Source organism: Perissodus microlepis, chromosome 13 (genome assembly GCF_051167445.1).
Source record: "Perissodus microlepis isolate ML-2025 ecotype Zambia chromosome 13, ASM5116744v1, whole genome shotgun sequence".
Taxonomy (NCBI): Eukaryota; Metazoa; Chordata; class Actinopteri; order Cichliformes; family Cichlidae; genus Perissodus; species Perissodus microlepis.
In genome coordinates this window covers 8,800,588-8,821,562 of record NC_140473.1, presented here as the reverse complement: position 1 = coordinate 8,821,562, position 20,975 = coordinate 8,800,588, and the positions used below count along the sequence as shown (strand labels likewise).

The 20,975-nt window shown below is 43.7% G+C and overlaps 1 protein-coding gene across 2 annotated transcripts in view; it reads left to right on the top strand.

Annotated features, from left to right (window-relative positions):
* The window catches only part of ptk7b (protein tyrosine kinase 7b), a 69,203-nt gene that overhangs the window by 33,265 nt on the left and 14,963 nt on the right, over positions 1-20,975 (top strand). For both annotated transcript variants that reach the window (XM_084947944.1, XM_084947945.1), the window contains exon 2: positions 15,287-15,583. In XM_084947944.1, coding sequence (XP_084804070.1) covers positions 15,287-15,583 — 297 coding nt within the window. The remainder of the gene's footprint in view (positions 1-15,286; positions 15,584-20,975) is intronic.

Below are 20,975 nucleotides of genomic sequence, written 5' to 3'. Positions count from 1 at the left end.
CTTTGCTTAAAGATCACCATGTCTAGATGCCAATCAACAGGTGCGGTACCTGGACAAACACTGCACACAGCCGCGACGCCAAGAGATTAAACATTTCATTTCCTGTCCCCGGACCCTTAATCTGCAGTGCGTACGAGGCAGTGAGCCTAGAGTGATCTGGTTTTGGTTGATACACAGTGCCTTATTTTTTGCGTGCCAGCAGTGGGAACACAGAGCTGTTCTTTTTCTTTTTCTTAACACAGAGGTGTGAAGGGCGAGTGCTGAGCTGTTGAGTTGTTCGCTGAAATAACATAATCACCTGAACTGTGTTCAGCTCAACCTGAGTGGGAGGAAACATGACAAGTGGCTTGTGTTGCCAAGTAACACAGTCAGTTAGCGGCTGTGTGACGCTCCGTACTAATGGTGGCTGTAAGTGCTTGAATAAAGCTACCGTGCTGGGCGACAAGACATCTAGAGCGCTCGTATCCAGGATTCGCTGTATTTTTGGAAAATTGCAGTAATTTATTCTTCGGTTTGATTCATGTGCTGCTCTCCTCGGTGTTTACATCATGAGCAGCACACACCTGAGTGTCTGTTAATGATTTCAACTAAATGGTACATAGATTATACAAAGACTTGCTACACTGGAAATTCATTCAAACTGTCTGGCAGTGAAGGACACGTTAACCGTTTGCTTTTGTCACTCACATTTCTTCTGCCGTCTGTATTGAAATGCTGTCTATGCAAATGAAAACGTTGACATTGCCTTTAAATTCAAAGCGAGCCTCGCTGGGGGTCTGCTGGATCCTGCCCATCCCTCTGTTATTCAAATAATCAGAGTCATTGCAAATGTCACGGCCCCCCTTTGGCTCCTACAAAGTCGTCACAGGAGATTTGAAAGTGGCACTTATAGCTGAGTGTCCTTTAGAGGCACTCCACTGTATATGAAACCTAACAAAAGAGCCTCTCTGAATGTTTTTCTTAAACTCGCTGCATACAAAGATGTGCACTGGTGATGCATTCAGTCTCGCATAACTTACTATGTGATCGTTCTTTGAAGGTAGATAAAAATCTGCTTCCTTGTCCCAATCATTTCTGAATTCTTTTTGTCTGTATTATAAGATAAACTCCAATTTGAATTGTTAAATAAACAACTGAATGTTTGCACCAGCCATGAAGTGACGTACTGGTGAACTGGTGATGTATTTTCTTTAGCACAGCACCTTATAAACAAATGCTCTCTAAGCCACAGTTGAAATGGATTCTGTGACCAGGTGTGATCTGCAGTAAAATGTCATTTGCATCCAGACTTAAGATGGTCTCACCGTGTGTGTAGAAGACAATAAGCCTGAGCAGCCGTAAGAAACAAAGATTTAGTGCACAAATGGGTTTTTCTAACCCCCCTGCACTCCTCCTCTTCGTGGTGGTGCAAGCAGACCGCCTGCCAGCTTCCAAACATGATGTCACAGAGTGGCTTGCTTAATTAAAAGATTATACAACCTAATTATTGTAATTTAGGCTGCAGATGCATGAAGAACACTGGGATCAATGCTGGAACAACACACTCACGAGGTCTTTGTGACTCATAATGGGATTCTTTTGATGTCAGATTTTATTAAGATGACACACGTTCTCATTAAGTGTACCATTAGTTCCTTGTTTACTGTGTGTGCTTTTAGCTCGACTTCTTTCCTCTCTGTCCCGGTTGCGTGGTTTCAATTAGTGAGGCAGAGGAAGGTGAAAACACTGTGTTTTTTTTGTTGTTGTTACTGCTTATGCATAACTACGTTAGTCGTTGTTGTATTGCAGCGATCTGTTGTTATGGGGTATTTTTGAGATTTTTGAAATTGTTAGTCTGAAAAAAATTAGATTAAGTTCAGATTAGCGGTGTTATCTCGTGCACTTCAGCATTTACAATGTTGGATTTGTAGAAATACTTCTGCGATCAGTGTTGAAAATAAAGCAAAAGCATCTTCGCGCACTCGTAAAGACTGCTGTAGTGTTTGCCGAGTCAACATATTTCTAAAAAAGCACATTCTCGCACCCATGTGGTCCAGAGTCACAGAGGCTTTTCTTACAGCACGAGAAACGCCAGTTACTGTACTTACAGTAGACGTCTGTCCAGGAAGGTTGTGGCTAATTAATTTGTGGTGACTGCACTAATCCCGCTCTGGAGCGCCAGCCAAGCTCTGCCAGGAAACCTACACCACAGAAGCTGACTGGCAACTAGCTGGAAACAGCCTAGTTGCCAGGTTTGTTTGATTCCCTCCTGCCAGCATCAACATCTCTGTGTGTGTGTGTGTGTGTGTGTGTGTGTGTGTGTGTGTGTGTGTGTGAGGGAAAGCAAAGAAAGGAAGATCCAGAGAAGCCCATGGGCCACCCATGTCCTAAATCTGTTTTTGTGAATGAAATAAGAAAGGTAGACACACACTCTTTCCTCTCTCTGCTTCACTCAGGCAAGTGAGTCCACGTGCTAGAACCAAAAAACCCACGAGGATAATGCAGATATCCTTTTTCCAGAAGTATCCAGGAAGCTTTTAAAATACAGTTCTGAAGGTCAGTGGCAAATGTGCTGTAATAGTGTGATGGAGAGAGACAGCAAAACAAAACAGGAGAGAAACGGAGGTTTAATGGAGTAGTTATTGTCCTCTGGAGCCTCATTGAGCGACTGGAAGAATCCGAGCCTTAAAACTGGGCATGCTCATTCATCCATCTATCATTAAGAGTTCCTTCATTTCGTCTCTGCAGTTAGCCTCATTAGATCATGTAACTGAGGCTGCCATGACAGAAGAATCTAATTTCAAACCTTTTTTATTTTTTTATTTTAATTGTCATGCTTAGCATATTAGCAGTTGGACGTCGTAGCGGAATCTGAAATTGAATTGACCTAGAATAAAATCGTCAATCGTCAAGGGGACTGGGTTATATCCTCACACAATCTCCGGTCCTCCTCGAAGTGAGATAGAGTAATGACTATAGCAGACTCTGTGCTCTCGCCTTTATGAAGCCAAAAGTCCCCAAAGACTCCAGGCATAATATACACTGTCAGCAGATTGATGGAAAACAAGCGTTCAGGCCCTCATCTTCTCTTTTTTAGCACGAAAGCCTTCTTATCTCAGCTCGCTCTCATCGGCGCTGGGGCGTCTGCCAGCGTACCGAAGAGCACCACCACCACATTCCTGGCTGGCACGGATGTCTGGACATAGCCGAGGCGCAGGCATCAGCCAGAGCCGCCTGCAGAGGACGGGGCTGGCACAGGCAGTCGAGAACTCAGCGCCCATCTGCTGCTGGAGCCAGCAAGGGGAGCCATCGTTTATTACGGCTGATGTGAAAAGCAGCTCCTGTCAATCTGGAGACATATTGTGTTGTTCCTGCACTATATAAGATTTCTGCACCAAGTCTGCATGTTTGGCTTTGGCCTGTACAGTCGGGTGGTATTTTTATTTTTTCTTTCCCCTCTTCTCTGTTTTTAATCCACCGAGGTTATCCTTCATCACAGATCACATTTCAGAAGACGGAGACTTGGAAAGAGCATCCCACTTCTTCAAACTCTGTTTTATCTCCTATCTGTCACATCACTCTGCAGAGGCTGCATCCACAGGCCTGCAGAGCCAGATTTAACCATGAAGCCAGCTTCAGTTCTCAAACTCCCACCTAAACAGCAGGCTCTTTTTATCTGCAACGTCTATCAGACCTGCGTGTTTAGCCTGGCTGCAAAGTGCCGAGCTCCTCTGTTCAGCTGTGACTTAATCTTCCATCTTTGGCTCATACTTCTGGAAAAATATTGACGGTGACCCCCAGATGTTTGACATTACCGTTGCTTTGTGTTTCGCTTGATAACTCTGTGGTGTTGTTGCCCATGACCCCTGCAGGATAGTTTGAGCACTTATTGCGTAAACGGTTAGCGGTAGGCTTTCACATGCTTGCGTGGAGAGCCTTTTGTTGTGTTTCTGTACTTAAAGTAAAGTAGAAAAATTCCAGCCCGTTTCAAGTTTTCTTTTAAAAGTGTTCTTACTGGATTACCGCCGCGTTTTTCAGGAACAAAGAGACAAAAACGGCCCAACCTACTTTACCTGAGCAAAGCCTAATCCGTCTTAATCTAATAATTGCTCCCATATTTTCTGTCTCCTAAGAGCACAGCTGCAGGGGACGGCTGTGGCTCCAGGTCGCTGTGCACCATGGGTAATAACACCCAAGGTCGCTTCCATGGTCACGACGAGATCTATGAACTGTCTGCAAGGTTTTTTCCCGTCGTCATCATGTGGGCGTTGCAGACAGATTGTTTAAAATCTTATCACAGCTCGTTCTTTTCTTCCCCTCCGTCTCTGCTGGCTCGCGCTCTGTCCTCGGTAACGTGTGGGTTACGCAGAGATGCATTAGGCTGCCTGTGTTTCAACAGCCCGCCTTTTATGAGTGGGTGTTGAAAATTGGTGAGAGCTGGCTGTGCTCAGATGTCTCTATTTTAGATGCAGCATGACAGTTATGAAGCCGGGTGTCGAGGGATGAAGTCGAGGGGGGCGATGAGCGACGTCTCACACATCATCTTTGAAAGGCTTCTTTGCATACTGGAGCTGCATCTGCCATAAAGCAAACCGATCAGTCTCAGTCAGCGGCTGTTTACACATCCTATGATAACGAGGAATCGCTTTACAACGTTATACTGTGGTAATACTTAAATAACCTCAGCAGTGGAGTGGGAAGAAGACAGGCCTTTGAATTCCAACACTTTGTTTTAGTCCTAGAACTAAACTGTACTGAATATGCAGTGCTGTGCAAAGCTAGCCATCATTTCTTTATGTTTTGCTAGGAAAATAATAATAAGGGCAGTAAATAAGCGTATAAGGCAAAAATAGAGTTGTTATGACCTTCAACACAGCCTGAACTTTTTGCACAGCTTTCTTATAATTAAAGTAGTCTTCAGGAATAGTTTAAGGCTTCCTAAAGGTTTTTGAATGTTAGTTGCATTTTCTTGTGTCCTGTCAAGATGATCCAACACTGTTTCAATCATGATAACATCTGTTACATGTGGCTTGTTTTAAAATGTCTTGTAAATTCAGGTATACTTCTTTGTGTGTTTGTATTTTATGTATAAGTGGTTGCAACGTTGGGCACTAGCAATAAAGGTCAAAGCCAATCTCGATACTTGCATGTCCCTAGTATATTATTGGGAAGTTTGAAAATGATCCATCAAAAAAAAATAAATTGTGGGTAATATAACATTTTTATTGATTTTTCACATTCGGTGTGACCTTGATCGTGACCTGACTTTTACCAAAATGAAATCAGCTCGAGCTGTTATTGGTATCTACTATCACACGAAATTTAAAATGGTATCTTGGAGGCTAGACTGCTAACAGATAGACAAACAAACAGAACCAATTCCCCTTCCAGGGGAGAATTGGGCTTCATGGAAGCAAAATATAACAAAATGAGGTCTGGCTCAAGATTTTTGCACAGACACAGATAATTTTTCCTACTTAAACCATGATTAGGTTTCTTTTTGCAAATGGAGCTCCGCATGATGACCCAAACTAGTCCGCATCCTCCGTCCCAGATGCTGTGTGGCCTATTAAAACACTGTTGGAGTAATGTTTGGGTGGGGCATAGCCAACACTTTGATGCTGCTGACCGCCTCCCAGTGTGCTTATTAAGAGATTTATGGCTCATGCACCCCCCCTCTCTCCTGTTCACACTGCCATTTGAGTGTTGTTTTTTTTCTCTCCTGTCATGGATACCATATGGAGTACTTCATTTGAAAGAGCAAGTTGTGTTGGCAAGCAGCGGCTCGTTAGAAGTGATGAGAGAGTATTTCATTGCTGCATAGGAGAGGTGACATACTTCTGTCAAGCCCTCTTTTTTTCTCTAAGACAAATTAATTTCTGTCATCTGGAATAATTTGATGAAAAAATATTCGAGAGTTTTCAAAATGGGAATCAGTTCAGAAGCTTCTTTTTTTTCCTCTTTCTTTTTTTTTTTTTATATAATGAAAGGAGTGAACCAAGTCTACCTGGCGAGGTTGCATCCCGGTTGCCATGCCAGTGTTGCCTGGTAATAAGTTGGGGAATGGGGGGGGGGTTTCTTTGTGTAGTTGGTGCCGTGCTCGCTCCCTGCCGTCAGCGATGAGATGGAGTGAAACACACACGAACCGATAGGGATCTCAGTGAGGTTTCTTATAATGAGCCCTCTCTTTGCACACGAGCAAGCCGCTTTGCAGAGAGAGACCCTTTCCACAGGGCAATTACCCGGTACAATAATGGCAGCGATTGAATTTAGGTAGCGCGCGTGCATATGAGTGTCACCGGTAAAAGGGCAGGCTGGCTTGGCTGCTTGAAGATGGTTTTCAATTAAAGGAGATGAATAAACGCAGGAAAGCGCTGTGCTGATGTGCACCTCGCAGAGAATAAAACACTACCTGGGGTCAGTTTTGTGGATTTAATGGAAAGAGTCAGCAGGGTGTTATTCTTTTGTATTACTTTGATTCATTTTGACTTGATGGAGTTCGGGAGCCTCTGTAATGACTGGGGTTGAACACTGAAAGCTGCCTTTTAAGAGGCTCCGATATCATTTAAGAAAACGTGATCACTCTGAGGTTTACGGCGATGAAACCAAATTTATTGTGTTCACGTTGAGAGAAACATTATGGAAAAGTAAACTGCTTAACTTGTATTTAAATCGGCTTTATCTGCAGGGTCCAGTTAATCAGATGTTTTTTGTCACTTCACAGCAGATCTTGAATATATTTCTTGTGCTTGTTGACCTTTTTTGTGTCCTCGTTTCTGGATTTTTCTGCATTAAATAAATCCGGGACATTTACACCCAGTTAAGCGTGCATATCTGTCACTCGCGTTTCAGTGAGCTGACAGGGAAGTCGTACCTGGTCTGACTCGATCTTGTTTATCTTCACTCCTGTCGAGTTCAAAAAGGCAACCTGACCTCTTCGTTTGGCGGCGTTTCTGTTCTGTGTACGGGCGATCGCTCTGCGTCGTTCACGCTGGAGAAGACGAAACTGTTGCTGACAGACAGAAATGTTAAAATATTGGCCAAGAAATCACTGAAGCTGAAATTTCCTGGATCACCGCAAACAAACGCCGGTATTTGTCCGTGATCAACATTTTCCAACCCTGCGATGCATGACTGAGACGTACAGAGAATTTAAACTGTAACGATATAAGTCACAAGATATTAATCACCCTCCCTTACCTGTTTCATGCTCTCTCTTCCCTTTTTTCCACAGCACTTATTAAACCATAAAGTCAGTTTTTAGGGAAGATCTTCTGCCAGCCGGTTTTAAGTCAGGCAGCCAGTGGAAAACTGAAAAACACACACCCACACACACATAGACACAAATCAAGTAATTTGTTGACGGGCATTGAAAGTTCTGTCAGTGGGCGTCAGAGCTTCCCATGACTTTGCCACTTATTCTCCTTTCCATTTGATCGTTCTGACATCTCGGTCCACCCAACCGAGGATGAAGCTATCACACTTTTCCATCTGAGGTTTTACTACAGCTTGTAAAACACTCTTGCCTGGACTCTGATAGATGGTTATCAGCATGTGTGATCCCAGCATGCCAGTCATTAATGAGGTCACCTGAGATTTCTTAAAGATCAGATTTTTCTCCCAAGTATTTTGCTTATGCTCAGGAAAAGTCGACTTTTATCACTTGGTGCCATGGATACTTTAAAAGGTGTTTAGGTTCAAGCCCAGAGGCTCTTTCCAGATACTGTATGCAGGTTTCTGTTTTGTGTTTGCCACACTCTGCATCTGTCTTTCTTCTCATAACAGTGAGGAACATCTTCTTCCTTTGCTCTGTTTGACATACAGCCTAATAGGAAAGCTAATCTTGTTAGTTTATCACTCCAGTGAAGCAGTAGGAATCTGCAGCAGCTGCTAAATTTCAGAGCAAATAAGGTATGGTCTTCTCCCCACTGCTGGCATGCATGTCTGGCTGGTTTAATGGATTGCTGTAGGTTTGTATTCATAACCCCAGCTTGAAGATGAGGACAGTCATCCACCTCTGATTTTGATTCTGCTTTGTTTTGTCCTGTAAAAATGACCACAGGCCCGACACCCCGTGTGGAGCATCGCCATATTTACTCGTGTAGCCATGGCAGGGCTGCGGGGACTGAATCTACTAAAGTGGATGCTTTTAAAGAGGGAGTAGTTGCATCAGCGTGCCATCTTTTGCATCCTGAAAAATTGATGACATCTTTTTCCAGTCTGTGCTTGTTGCAGTGCTGCTTGTCTTACCTCCTGACTGACATTGACTGAATAAGATGTTAAACCTACTTTCAGATCTTATGTGAACTTTTGGAGTCATGAATTATTAATCAGACGGAGTCTTATTTTTATTTTCCCCCCTTTTTTTGGTGTACTCTTTTGAAGTTTCACTGTTTGTTGTCGGCGTGTGCTGCTTGAGCTGGGAGGGCTGATGTTATCAGCAGTCTTGCAGGTCTTATCCTTAATTGGGTTATGTAGATATTGCGATTTGGGAGAGGATGGAGTAATGAAAATGGAGTGATCACTTTAGATAGTGCTGTTTTCATGGGTTATGGACTCTTTGTTACCAAGTGGCGCTTTAAATTAGTTACTCGTAGTGTAAAGAAGTGCGAGCATTGGGCACACCTGGTGCTCTGCTCTCTGCAAAGGATGCTCAAATATTGCAAAAATGATAATCACAGGAGGTTTTTTTCTTTTCAATATTTAGACCACAATTATTGCCATGGCAACCCAACTTTGAAGCTCTAATGCATTTGTTGGAATCTTAGAGGAAAAAAAACAAAGTGTCCTGTTTTATTATTTGACCAAAGCCTCTCTCAACCTACAAAAAAAACTATTATTATTATACATGTGATTACAAATAAAGTTTATTTATGTACACAGCCCTTCTCTGCCTTAGTCCCCTGCTTGAAACCTAAGAGACTACCATAGCAGAGCTCATGCACAGCTTTCAGCCTCCAGAAGAAGTCATACTATATGTACTAAATTCTATAATGTAAAGTGAATCTGAGTCTTAAAAGCTTTGTAAACTGTCAGCGGCAGCCTTTGACTGTGCTTTTCTTGAGTGCCTTTTTTTTTTATCTTTTGAGGTTTTTTCATACTGTTCCCCTTCATGCTGAACTCTCACTCCTTTTCCTGTTCATGCCAGTTCTTAAACATTCAGTGTCACCGTCAGGCTGCGCACACATTTGATTTATTTATTTGAAGACTGCACACATGTGTGCCCACACTCCTTCGCTCTGCGTAGCCAAATGCACAAACAGACACAAACATGGGACCATTTATTTCATTTCAAACGTGGCGAAAGAAAGAGCAGAGGAGAGACAAAAACATCTGGGACTCCCACGCTGTGTTTAAAGGAAATGAGTGCACATAAATAAGGATTGGAAAGAAAAGTATAATTAAAATACTTTAAATACTAAATAATTCATCACCTTTGTTTACCTTTTTAATTTTTTTACATTTCTGAGGAGATATTCACCTCACTGTATATTTTAATAGCAAACAGGCTGAATTACAGAACCTTTTAACTTCTTAAATATTTGTCAGTGTTTTTCTTGGATACAGCGTATCAGCTGCAGTTGAATGTTTGAGACTCTGCGATATGCGTGTCACTTTAAGGATTGAGATTAATGTCTAATGTCAAACGCTCCAATCACTGTCTCACGCTCCGTCAGCAGCACTCATTTCTGCGACTCCAAGGCTCCTTGTTCTGCTGTCCTGTCATTTGCAAACATTTCAGCGCAGCTGTCTCGCTTTGACACGGTCCACTGAGAAGCTGTTAAACCGCACACATATGGGGCTATTCGAGCTCCCACAGTGGGTGTGTGTCTGGTGCCACGTATTTGTGGCTCCTGTGTCTGTCTGCGTGTCTCTCTTTAACCTCATGGAGCCTCGGGCTCGTGTGTCATCCTTGGATGTCGTCACCCTGCAGAGGCATGTTTGGGGAAACTTTCAGAGATAACATTGTGGTGTGTGTGATGGCCTGGTGGAAACACACAGTGCTCATCGCAGGTTTTTTCACTGATAACATCTCTGATGCTGCTTATCTCAAAGAATTCATTTTTCTTTTTAAATGCAGAAATGTGAAATCTTGTTTGTATTCATTAGATTGTGTTATTAGAACACTGATTTTGCCCACACATCCTCCGTCTGCATCTTGCATCTGTTCTTGAAAACTGAATCGGCTCGGCCAGCCCTGCCTGTCAGTGCCAGCAAACAAAGTTGGGAGAGACAGAAAGAAAGGAGGCAGTGAGTTTCAGATGAACCTATTATGGTGGGTTCTGGCTGTCAGGCAGACTTAAAGGAGACTCCCACCTGACAGCCATGACAGCCGTGCCAGGCTTAATGGGGTCGGCAGTGCAGTGAGCTGAAGAGGCGAATCCCCATGTGCAGATATTTCACCCTCTCAGCAGTTTCCTGCTATATCTTTAACCCAGTTTCCGTCTCATCCAACTTATTTCCAGATACGTCTGTTGAATTCTGAGGAATTGTTTTGAAATGTGTCAAAAACACCCATGTGCTGTGATTGACGTGAAATATTAACAGTGCTGCAAGTTTTTTGGACTGCTGATTGGTATCGAAGCCGAGGCGTTTTTTTTGTGGATGCGGGCTGAAAGACATTTCACTGTTTTAATGGCTTTCTAGCTTAAAAAAAAGTATTTGAATAGTAGAAACTTTAGGTAACAGTTTTTCAACACTGTTTACGCTTCTCATATGTCAGGACATGCAGAATTTGTTTCACTCATACACTGCAACTCCTGAACTCCGAGGTTTTCCAGTCATATGGCAACGCAAATGCGTGACACTTGTGATCTCGATGTGATGACAGAGCACCAAATATTCATCCAGTGTTTGTGAGTGAATGTCACGTGTGCTGCTGATCAGGCAGCTCCTTCAGCTGAAGCACACAGAGTGTTTCCAGTAAGGCGAACATGTGTGAAGTTGACCGTTTCCTTCTGTGTGATTCATATGAGAAAGAATTTCGTTGAAAACATCCCGGCTTGTTTGTGCAGAAATTGCACAAATTTTGGGAAACATATCCCAAACTATTTTTCAGAAATTGAACAGAGTTCGTGAGTGAAAAGAACTTTTATTGATGAGCAAGTTTTAAAATGAAAACTTGAGTATAAAATGTAGTTTTTTGTTCAAACAAGCGGTCTAAACCAAAATAACACACTAATGCATCATTAATGGATATATTGGTTTGTTAAAACTAGGTAGACAAACTTTTATTTCTACCACGACTAATTGCATCTTGACTAAAAGACAGTGGTGCGTTGTTTACTTGCAGGTTTGCCACCGTGTGACGTTCCTTCTCACTGCTTCTGATGGCACATTGCTAGTCGCAGCATTCTTTGTGTTGAATGTTTTTTGTCATAAGAACAGTCCCGTCCTGTGTTCCTCAGTCTCACTCTCTGTTTGCCTTTTATCTGCAACTCTCCCTTTCAACTGCTCTCTCTTTGAAGGGCCCTCAGTCTGAGTTTGGATAGCATTTACCCTGCTTATCTATCCCAAATGCCACACAGCGAATATCCGAGCATTCCTCTTTTCTGCAGCCCTCTTGTGACTCGCTGAAAAGCGTGACCTAAATTATCTGTGTCGATCTGGCCAGACTGATACAACTTCAGTGAAATTTGGGTTCCTGAGTGAGTAAAGTGAAGGTAAAAGACAAGAACAGGGATGGCAGTTGTGATGCTTTGTGTGCATGACTGTGTTTATACTGTTTGTGCACGTGTGCCCTTGAAGTCTGCTCTTCTGCGCCAGTTTAGAGAAGCAGGATTGGAGCGCGCTTGATAGATGTAGGTCACAGCACCTTCTCTGTTTGTTCAGTACAGTAAACTTGGCAGACTCGCGCGCCTCACTCTACCCACCTCTCTCTCACGTCTGTCACTCCGTGGAATGTGAAAACGCCTTATCTGTCTGCGCCGCATCTGCCGGGACTTTTTCCGGAAGTCGTTCCCTTTGCGTCTGCGTGGTTCTAAACTCACAAACTCGCGCTGTTTGTTAGCGAGCATCTCAAAAGAAACCATCAACCGCGTGCCTCCGCCAAAGCTCGTAACATTGCTGCGCAGAGGAGGTTCGGTGTGATGGAAGCTGGCATGCTACCTCGCACCTCAGCTGTAGGCTTGGCATGGAGGCGGAAGGCTGTCTGCAAGCATAGATTGTCTGAGGTGGATGGCGAGGATGACTTCGCTGGTGTTTCCAGCCCATCTGCTACCTTTTATCCCAGTTTTGCACAGATGGAACAAATTCTCAGTCCCACAGGAGAATTGCTGGAGACCATTTGCTTATACAGACGAGGAGTTGTTACAACCCTTTGTGCAATAAATCATGGGGAACCTTCATGGTAGAGCTCGTTTCAGAGGCTGTGGGAAATGATTTATTAACTATGTCAAAATATTATTAATTGTTAATCAGTGAAAAAGAAGAAATCATACATTTCAGAAGCTGAAAGAAATACAATAAAAGTATTTTTGCTCAATAATATTTTTTTGCCTGAATAATAGTATAAGAGCGTGACTTCTTATGATTATTATGTCTGGCACGAAGTCACGAGGAAAAAACTGAAAAGTAGATGTGATCATATATCAAAAACTGAGTGAAAATTATGCAGAAGCTGGTCATGGAGGAATGATTCGAGGTTTGATTCGAGGTAAAGTAAAAGGCAATCATCGGGCCATTGGTGTCTTTGCTAGAACCGATGAAGTCGTCTATATAAAAATAGATTCCCCAAAGAAGAATAAAAAAACAAGAGTCTATTCAAATGAAAAATGACAAAATTAAAGCATACAGTCATTGAGCCCTCCATTCTTAGCTATTTTAACCAGCTGATAAAGGTGTAGCCAGAGCCGAGGTTTTACTGGCGACCGAAAAGGTTTATACGATGGTCTCAAATATTCAGTTGTTTTTCTCTGGATTTTAAAGAAGTACTGCTTCAATTTATTTGATGTCAGTGTTGAGAGCTGTTGCTTAGCATTTCTACGAGTAATCTTTTCTCTGATCTTCTGCAGTGCCGTGACCTTGCCAGAGTCGGCACGCTTGAGCCTTGGAGAGACAAGTTTATTTTCCAGCGTGCTTTGCACAACCTTCCTAGCAATTGAAGGCTATTTGCCCACCTTTCATGTAACATTTAGATGGAATTTTCTGATTTCGGTCTTGCTGATGCAAATAAAAGTCCATGACTTAAGCTGACACACTGTTTTCTTTGAAATGCTGCCTGTAGTAAGTAATATTTGTGGCCATATAAGGCAATCTGATTTACTCTGAACCTGAACCTTACTGCGGGCTCACCAGAATGGAAGTCTTGTTTGACCATCCTTTCTACCTCGCTGTGTCTTTTCCCGCCTACCTGCCTGTCAGCGCTAACCACCTGCAGGACAGGAGCGGTGGCATGTTAGAGGGTCAAAGATGGGAGCATTTCATTGGCTCATTATCAACATCTTCCTTGATTTAACTTTATTGAAAGATCTCCCTTTTTTTTCTTGCCAGACACAGGCAGACACACACGCCGTCACACAGGTGTAGGTATGGTTAATCGACTCTGGTGGTGGACCGTTACTTATCATAACTTGCCTCATAACTTTTGCACTGTCCACTTCCTGCTGTGACAAAACTAATAAAGGTTATCTTATCTTATCTTAACAAACCCCAGGCAGGCAGGATAACATTGTGTTATACGGGCTCATGAGGGCCTGCCTCGACAACCTTTGCAGATGGCTATTGATAAGTGTTTCATTATGGTGGTTGTTCAAACTAGTAGGCAGCTGCTGAGTTTAAATCAGGTGCACTCTGATAATGTCATCTGTATGTTTACACTTGCCAACAATAAAGAGTGTAGTTTGTCATAAAAAACATATTAGTGAACCGAGATTTACAGTATAAACAAAACTGAATTGAATGAGAGGAAAAAAATACTTCCCATCATGTTGGTACTCTGAGGTAGACACAATAGTCTGGTAAGGATATGCATGACTGTATTTAAATGAGGGTAGAAACTACCAGCTGTGGGACACAAGTTTCGTGATCTGAATCTGTATAAAGTCCTAAAATATTTTATATATACATAAGCTGTAGGATACTGACCATTGCTGCAGTGCTAGTATCAGTGTGTTCGTTTTAACTTGACCAACTGTACGGTCAAAAAGTCTTGTGTCTACACATAGTACATAACAATCAACTTAGCAAAAAAACATTTTTAGGTACTTTGTTACTAGCAGCAGTTACAAAAACACTTAATCTTTCTTTTTTGGGTTTAATCTATGACAAATGCTGGTCAGCTATTGGCTGAAAAGTCTGCATATGTCAACAATGGTGTGCAGTATGTCCTTAAAAAAATTTGAGGAAGCTGGACAAGCAGAGGACACAAGAAGCTGTAGCAGATCTAAACAAATGTTTGTATCTTTAGGCATTTTGTTACTAACTGGATGTTACAAAAACACTTAATTTGAAGAAATAATTTCAGGAAAGTGGGTGACCTAAAGATATCTGCAGCAGATGAACAGCATCTGGAAGTAATGTTGTTTCAGGACATGAGACATCATTCTGGCCCTTTAGTGTTGGTCCATCTACCGTTGACTGCAGCCACATCAGGAATGGCGTCAGTGGGAGGGTGGCTGTGAAGAAACCACTGAATAGCCTGTTGTATGATGAATTACAAAGAAATGGACTAAAAATCAGAGGCAAACAGGTCTTATGAAGTGATGAATCCAAATTTCACATATGCTTCACAACAGTATACAAACAGTGGGTCCGCTTTGTCTTCTGTTTCCTCCGTCTGTTTGGCAGAGACTTTTGTGATTTGTGCTACAACGGTACTTTCACGTTTAACTGAGAGCACGAAACAAAACTGAACGGACCGATAATCTTCTGAGACGTGGATTAGTAGAGCATAAAACATGTCTCACACACAAATCTTGTCCGCAGCACCACAAGGGACAATAAAAGATTCAAGTGTACGTGAGGCTGTGTCTTTGTGTGCGAAGCACATCACGTCTAATTTAAGAGACACGTCTTCCTGAGCCGATGACAGCATGTGACTGTGGGCGTGTGATGTTTGAGTGTCAGAGCACCCACTCACATCACAGTCTATCTAACAGGGAAGGTATTTTCCCCCGGCGCAGAGGCTGATGATTTTACGAGAAAATAATTCACAGCTAGCCATTATTGTCTAAACATCACATTCCTCCACAGGGCTAAGTGGTTGCTATGGCATACACTTAATGAACGGAAAAAGCAGTAAAACGTTAACAGCAGCCCCATTCTAATCTGACTTTCCCCTCTTTCTCCCTTTTCTCCTGCTTTCCAGTTCTGTCCATCCAGGCCGCTGCCATTCAGTTCACCAAGGAGCCCAAATCCCAGGATGCCTTGCACGGCCGCAGCGCCATGCTACGCTGCGAGGTCAGCGATCCGACCGACATCAGATACAGCTGGCTTCACAACGGCCAGCCCCTGGAGAACAGCGAAAGGCGCTTCCAGGAGGGCAGCAACCTCAAATTCAGCGCCGTGGATCGGCGGCTGGACGCAGGAAACTTCGAGTGCGTTGCGGAAAACACGGCTACAGGAGAAGCGCTCCACTCCAACAACGCCTCCTTCAATATCAAGTGTGAGTGTTGAGTTTCAGGCCATTTTCCCTTCCTTTGACGGAGGAAATAAAACAACCCTCTTAAGTGAAAATTACCAACTGACAGGGTTTCATAATGGCAACAAGGGTGTGCATCCAGTTTCTGGATCAAAAAAGCCAAACAAAAGTTGCAGTATAAGATGACGGGGTAGTGTAAGCTGAAGGAATGTTTCCACCTTGTTGCCTTATTCTTCGTGGCTTCTCTCTATAGGAAACTGGATATGTGCGCCACCAAGCATGTGTTTTTTTGTTGCTTGTCTTTCCTCTCCGTTGTGTAACACTCTCTTTCCCATATACTCTCAAAGGGCTTTTTGTCAGGAAATTACTGAACAGTCTAGTTCACCTTAAAGCAGTATAATTATTTCGGTTTAGATTAGCACAGGTCTGTCTGCTCCAGTTTTTATTTGTGTCATGCTTTTCACATCTTCACCTTCTAAATGTGTTGTCAAATTAAGGGGAAGCACGCTAGTGTCTTAATTTTGTTATTTAGCCTCATAACCAAACCTCAGTGACCTGCTTAAGTTTCAGAGCAGAGGAAGCCGGGAAATTCTGCACAGCTCTGTTTGGGATAAATAACAACCTTGTTTGGGTCTTGTCAGAGGCCCTCAGGTACCAGTTGTTACTGAAAAGCCTTTGTGTCATACAAACAGAGTTTTCGGTGATGGTAGAAGGAGGGAAAGGAAAAAAAAAAAAAGCAGGCAAAGCGGGCGAAAAATGATTCCATCTGGAATATGTTCCCCTCTCTTGCTACATTCAGCCTGGAGGTTTGTCTTTGCTGTGATGGTACTTGTTCAAAGGGTGATTACAAGAACAGATGAGTGTCCAGACCTCCTAGTTGTAAACTGAGAGACGGATGGAGGGAGAGAGCAGCGGTTTAACTCCCTCTCTATGATGTGTCTCCACAAGTGGATATTTGAGGCGTGTGATGTCGAGCACCGTCTCTCTCTGAGTGCTTGCAGTTGTAGCCAAAAGACCAAAGAGGCCCATCGGTTTTTCCCAAACCCTGTCCGATCTGACGGGAACCGCTCACATGTGTTGCAATTGAACATGATCTAGTGTGTGAATAAAGCTCAACCGACTTACTCCCACAGACTTAATAGAAAAGAAACAAGTTAGACATGAAGCACCAGTTCTCCAGAGCAGAATAAACTGCATTATCTGCCAAGCCATTAACATTCCCACGCACTGGAAAAGCAAGGCATAGTTTTCTTGAAAGGAAGGGCATGCAATATAAATAGAATGAACTTATTTAACCGTGGAAATGTTTATATAAGAGTGGTCGTACCTTTTTGATCGGTGTAGATAGCAGTCGGGCTCTAACAAATGTGCCCGTTCTTTGACGTGATCGCTGACGCTGCACAGTCTGGTCCCGGTTCATGACACACATCGATCGTAATAAACATCAGTTTGCTTTTGTAAATAGATTTTTCTAGAAGTCTGTGCGTACGTTTGGATGCGAGAACTGGTCTGCTAATGCTACCAAGCTAAGTTAGCAAGCTACATCTAAACTGCCACAGAGTGCTGAGCAACGGACCAATTAAAGACCTGAATTTAGCTCACAAAAATTGGGGCACAGACTTTGTTGGTACCAGTCTGTAAACATGTGATTTTGATGTAAAGTTAAGAATGTTACAGGAGTCATTATAAGAGTATTGACTTTCTGTTGTTGACTGCCTCTGGGGGCGCTGTTCAGTCAATAAAAACTAGAGACACAGCGGTGTCTGGGACACTGTTGCCTCACAGCAAGGAGGTCTTGGGTTTGAATCCAGTCTGGGCCTCTTCTGTGTCGGGTTTGCATGTTCACCCGCGTCTGTGTGGTTTCTCTGCGGGCACTCTGGCTTCCTCCTAGAGTCCAAACACATGCATTTGGCTACGTTATTTGGTGATTTTTAAATTGACCGTAGGTGTGAATGAGAGCGTGTGCGTGATTATCTCTGTGTGTTGGCCCTGTGACAGATAGGCGACCTGTCCATGGTGTCCCGTTCACTCTATTTGATGCATGGATGACAATGAATGAATGGATTCTCGGTGGTTTATGTTGGAGCATCATATTAGGCACTTTTTACAGACAGCCTAAGAAACCGGCACACAGCTGAGATGCCGGTTATGAAGTTATTAATGCACCGCACATTACCATTCCTGTAAAAATGGTAATAGCCTGAGTCAGCTTGATAAGAAATCACATAAGTGGATTCCTCAGGCATAGCTTCAGATAACAAACATCTACGAACAAGAAACAAGGTTATTTAATAGCTTAGTGCACACTTTTCTCAACCAGATGCTCAAACTGCAATAGTAAATCATCCCTAACCACTTTTGGATGCTACGTCTGTGTGTGCGTATCAACACGTTTACCTCTGCATCATTATCTGCGGTTTGGCTGTCCGGCTCACTTTAAGTGGATCAGACCACGCTATGGTGGCTGTTGTCATATTTCCACTCATATACAGTTTTAACAAGCGGTCAAGCTCGTGCAGCTTTAAAGTAGACGTCTTCTGGCATTAATCTTGACTGTGCACTCACTCATGTGTACGCTACTTTGCGTGCTTGGTAGTGAATGTGGACCGTAGGGGGTGGTGGTGGTGGGGTTTTCCATATGTACTGTATCAGGGACATTTCTGGAGTTCATTCGTCCGCCCCGCCCCCACTGACGAGAGAGGGTTAATTTATTTTTCCTTTCAATGGTGGGTGGGCAAGTCCTGCCAGCTGAGAATTATTCAGAGTAATTATCCCCCCTCTTGTTTTCACCAATAGAGGTTTTAGCCCCCCCCCCCGCGCCCCCTTCACCCTTTTGTCCCGCCCGGTCACTGGGTCTCCATGGCGAGACCGGGCTCAGGCGTCGCTTTCGTCAGCATGCTTGTTGCTCCTGGAGGCACGGCTTTCAGAAGACACACACAGACGGTGTTTTTGGATGTCAGTGTCATACAGCAGCACGCAGCAATGAGGAGAAGATTGAGTAGAAACACATTTTCCTCCCTATTCAGTCACTCGCGCATGACTAGGCATGCGCACGCCGTCTTGGCTTACTCACACAGCATGTGTCCTTAACCGTACAGTCCGTACAGACCAGGAGTACAGCTCTACTTTTTCCCCATTTCGTTTCTCACAGTTCCTACAGAAGGATGTTTTTTTTTTTTCTTGCTGTCTTTTGTGAGCTGACAAAACGCAGCTCTTCATGTTTAATGACCCAGGCTCCATCCGTCAGCTTCTCTCCTGTAGAGTGACTTTGCTCCTGTGTCAGCGTCTCATTTTTCCTCCTCCTTCCTCCTGTCTCTGTCTTGTCGCTACAGCAGCATCTCTCCCCTGCAGTTTGCAGCCTGGCCTGCTGACCCCTGTCAGCCACAGCTGATAAAATCTGACACCTCGTCTAACACCGAGCTGGCTCAGTTAACAATTTTCCCCTGGAATCTGCCACACCACTGTTTTTTTGGGTTTTTTTTGGTTTTATAGCGATGTTTATAATACGAGGACACTATGCCATATGTTTTGGTTATTTTCATCCCCATATGGTTTTGTCAATCAAATGAAATCCCCAGCCGTTTTGCAGAAACCCTTCTCTATGGCAACGAATCAGCTCACTGAGTGAAAGAGACGGACACGCATTCAGCTGCTTTTCAGAGCGATGACTGAATGAGCCGTCCGATCATCTGTCTTGATGATATCCTCACGTTCATCCGTTATCATCCCCGTGTTGATAGCGCTTCCTGTTCTGCCTCCAACATAAATAATTATAGGCTCCTAATTATGCCGTTAGCTGCGAGGCCCACTCCAACACTTAGTCATGCATTCTGAGAGGGATTATGGGGAAGCATTTGCCACTAATAGGTTATGAAAGAGTGCCTTCTGTTTGTCGAGCGGACAGCTGGAGAAACCTGAGCTGTGAATGGAGCTGTGAGTGGTAAGAACGTGAGGCTGGTTTAAAAAGAAAGAAAATCCAGGTCAAACTGAAAATTAAGTGGATAGCCAGAATCGGTTTTAACGTGCCACAGAAGAAAATAGGTCAGGACTGGTAGAAACTTTAGATACACAAGGCAGAGTGTGTTGTCTGCTGTTGTTTGCAAATCTCTGTTGAAGGCTCTGATTAGCCAAACAGCACGTCTGGTATTTCTCGTGCTGCTCGCTGTTTTATTCCTGAACATGCAAATGAGCATCTGATACATGAATTCAGATGACACCCTCCCTGATACTGAACCCACTCTCCTGTTCCTCCGGCCGAGTCGATACAATGCTTCGTTTGCAGATGACGTTTATTCTGACTGCCACTCGTACTCACCCTCGCTAATAAGACTTGTTATTCCGTCAAACTTTTTCTTACGCCCTCGTCTTCAGTGATTCATCGTCTCCCCGTCTGGTTTTGTGGGTCGCTTTTTGCTTTCAGTTCGCTAATAACAGGTCTGAGCGTCGGGCCTTAGGCCTCAATAGCGCAGTTGCCCTTCATTACCTCCTCCTCGAGTTAGTGGAGCTATTGCCTGGAATGGCCTTGAATGAGACGCACAACTAATTTGCATCTGCTGAACTGTCAGATATTTGAGGACACTTGCACACATGCACTCAGGCTCGCAGGCAGAGCATCGTCAGCTGTGTTTCGCATATACCATTGCATGTACAAACAGATGTATAAACACACGCACATACTTGCTCCACTGCTGAGCTATGCTTCCATACACACACACACGCTGTTGTTGGCTGTCTGTGGTAGGAGGGAGGTAATGAGCAGTGCACGGCTCAGATGGGATATAAGGAAGGAGAATGGAAACCCTGTTGCTGTAGAGATGGTTTCCCATGATCCCCTCAGGCTGCACAGCACTGCCAGTTCCTGAGTAATTCATTGTGACAGTTTTCCCTCTAGCGCCCCTTGTGACCTCACAGGGGTGCTGCGTCCTCCCTCCCTCCCTCTCCATCGCTCTCTCAGGTGGGCTCATACCATGCATATTTCATACATGATCCACACTGCAGCAGCACTGTTCAGCCAAGGGCCATAGGAATGGCGCAGCGTTAGTGGGATGTCTTACACTAATGCACGCACAGCATACATACACAAAACCCCCACGGACTCGTGTAGAAATTGGGGGCAACCGAAACAAACATGCTCTCTCAGTGAGTTCACCCACTAACCGCAGTGTTTACACAGTCTCTGCACATCATACCTCAGCCTTTATACTGTCACGTAAATAACAATTAGCCCTTGTTCTCATTCAGTGTAAACACCAAGTGTTTGTGTAGTCAACAGTGGGAGAAGGGGAATTCCAGCAAGGTGTGCTAAGATGGTACTGCAGCTAAATCTAAGCTGTCACTAGCTAGCTTTTGTCTTTCTATGTAACAACTTTTTATCTGTCTCGCCAACCTGAACATGTTGAAGAGTCTTGGACTTGAG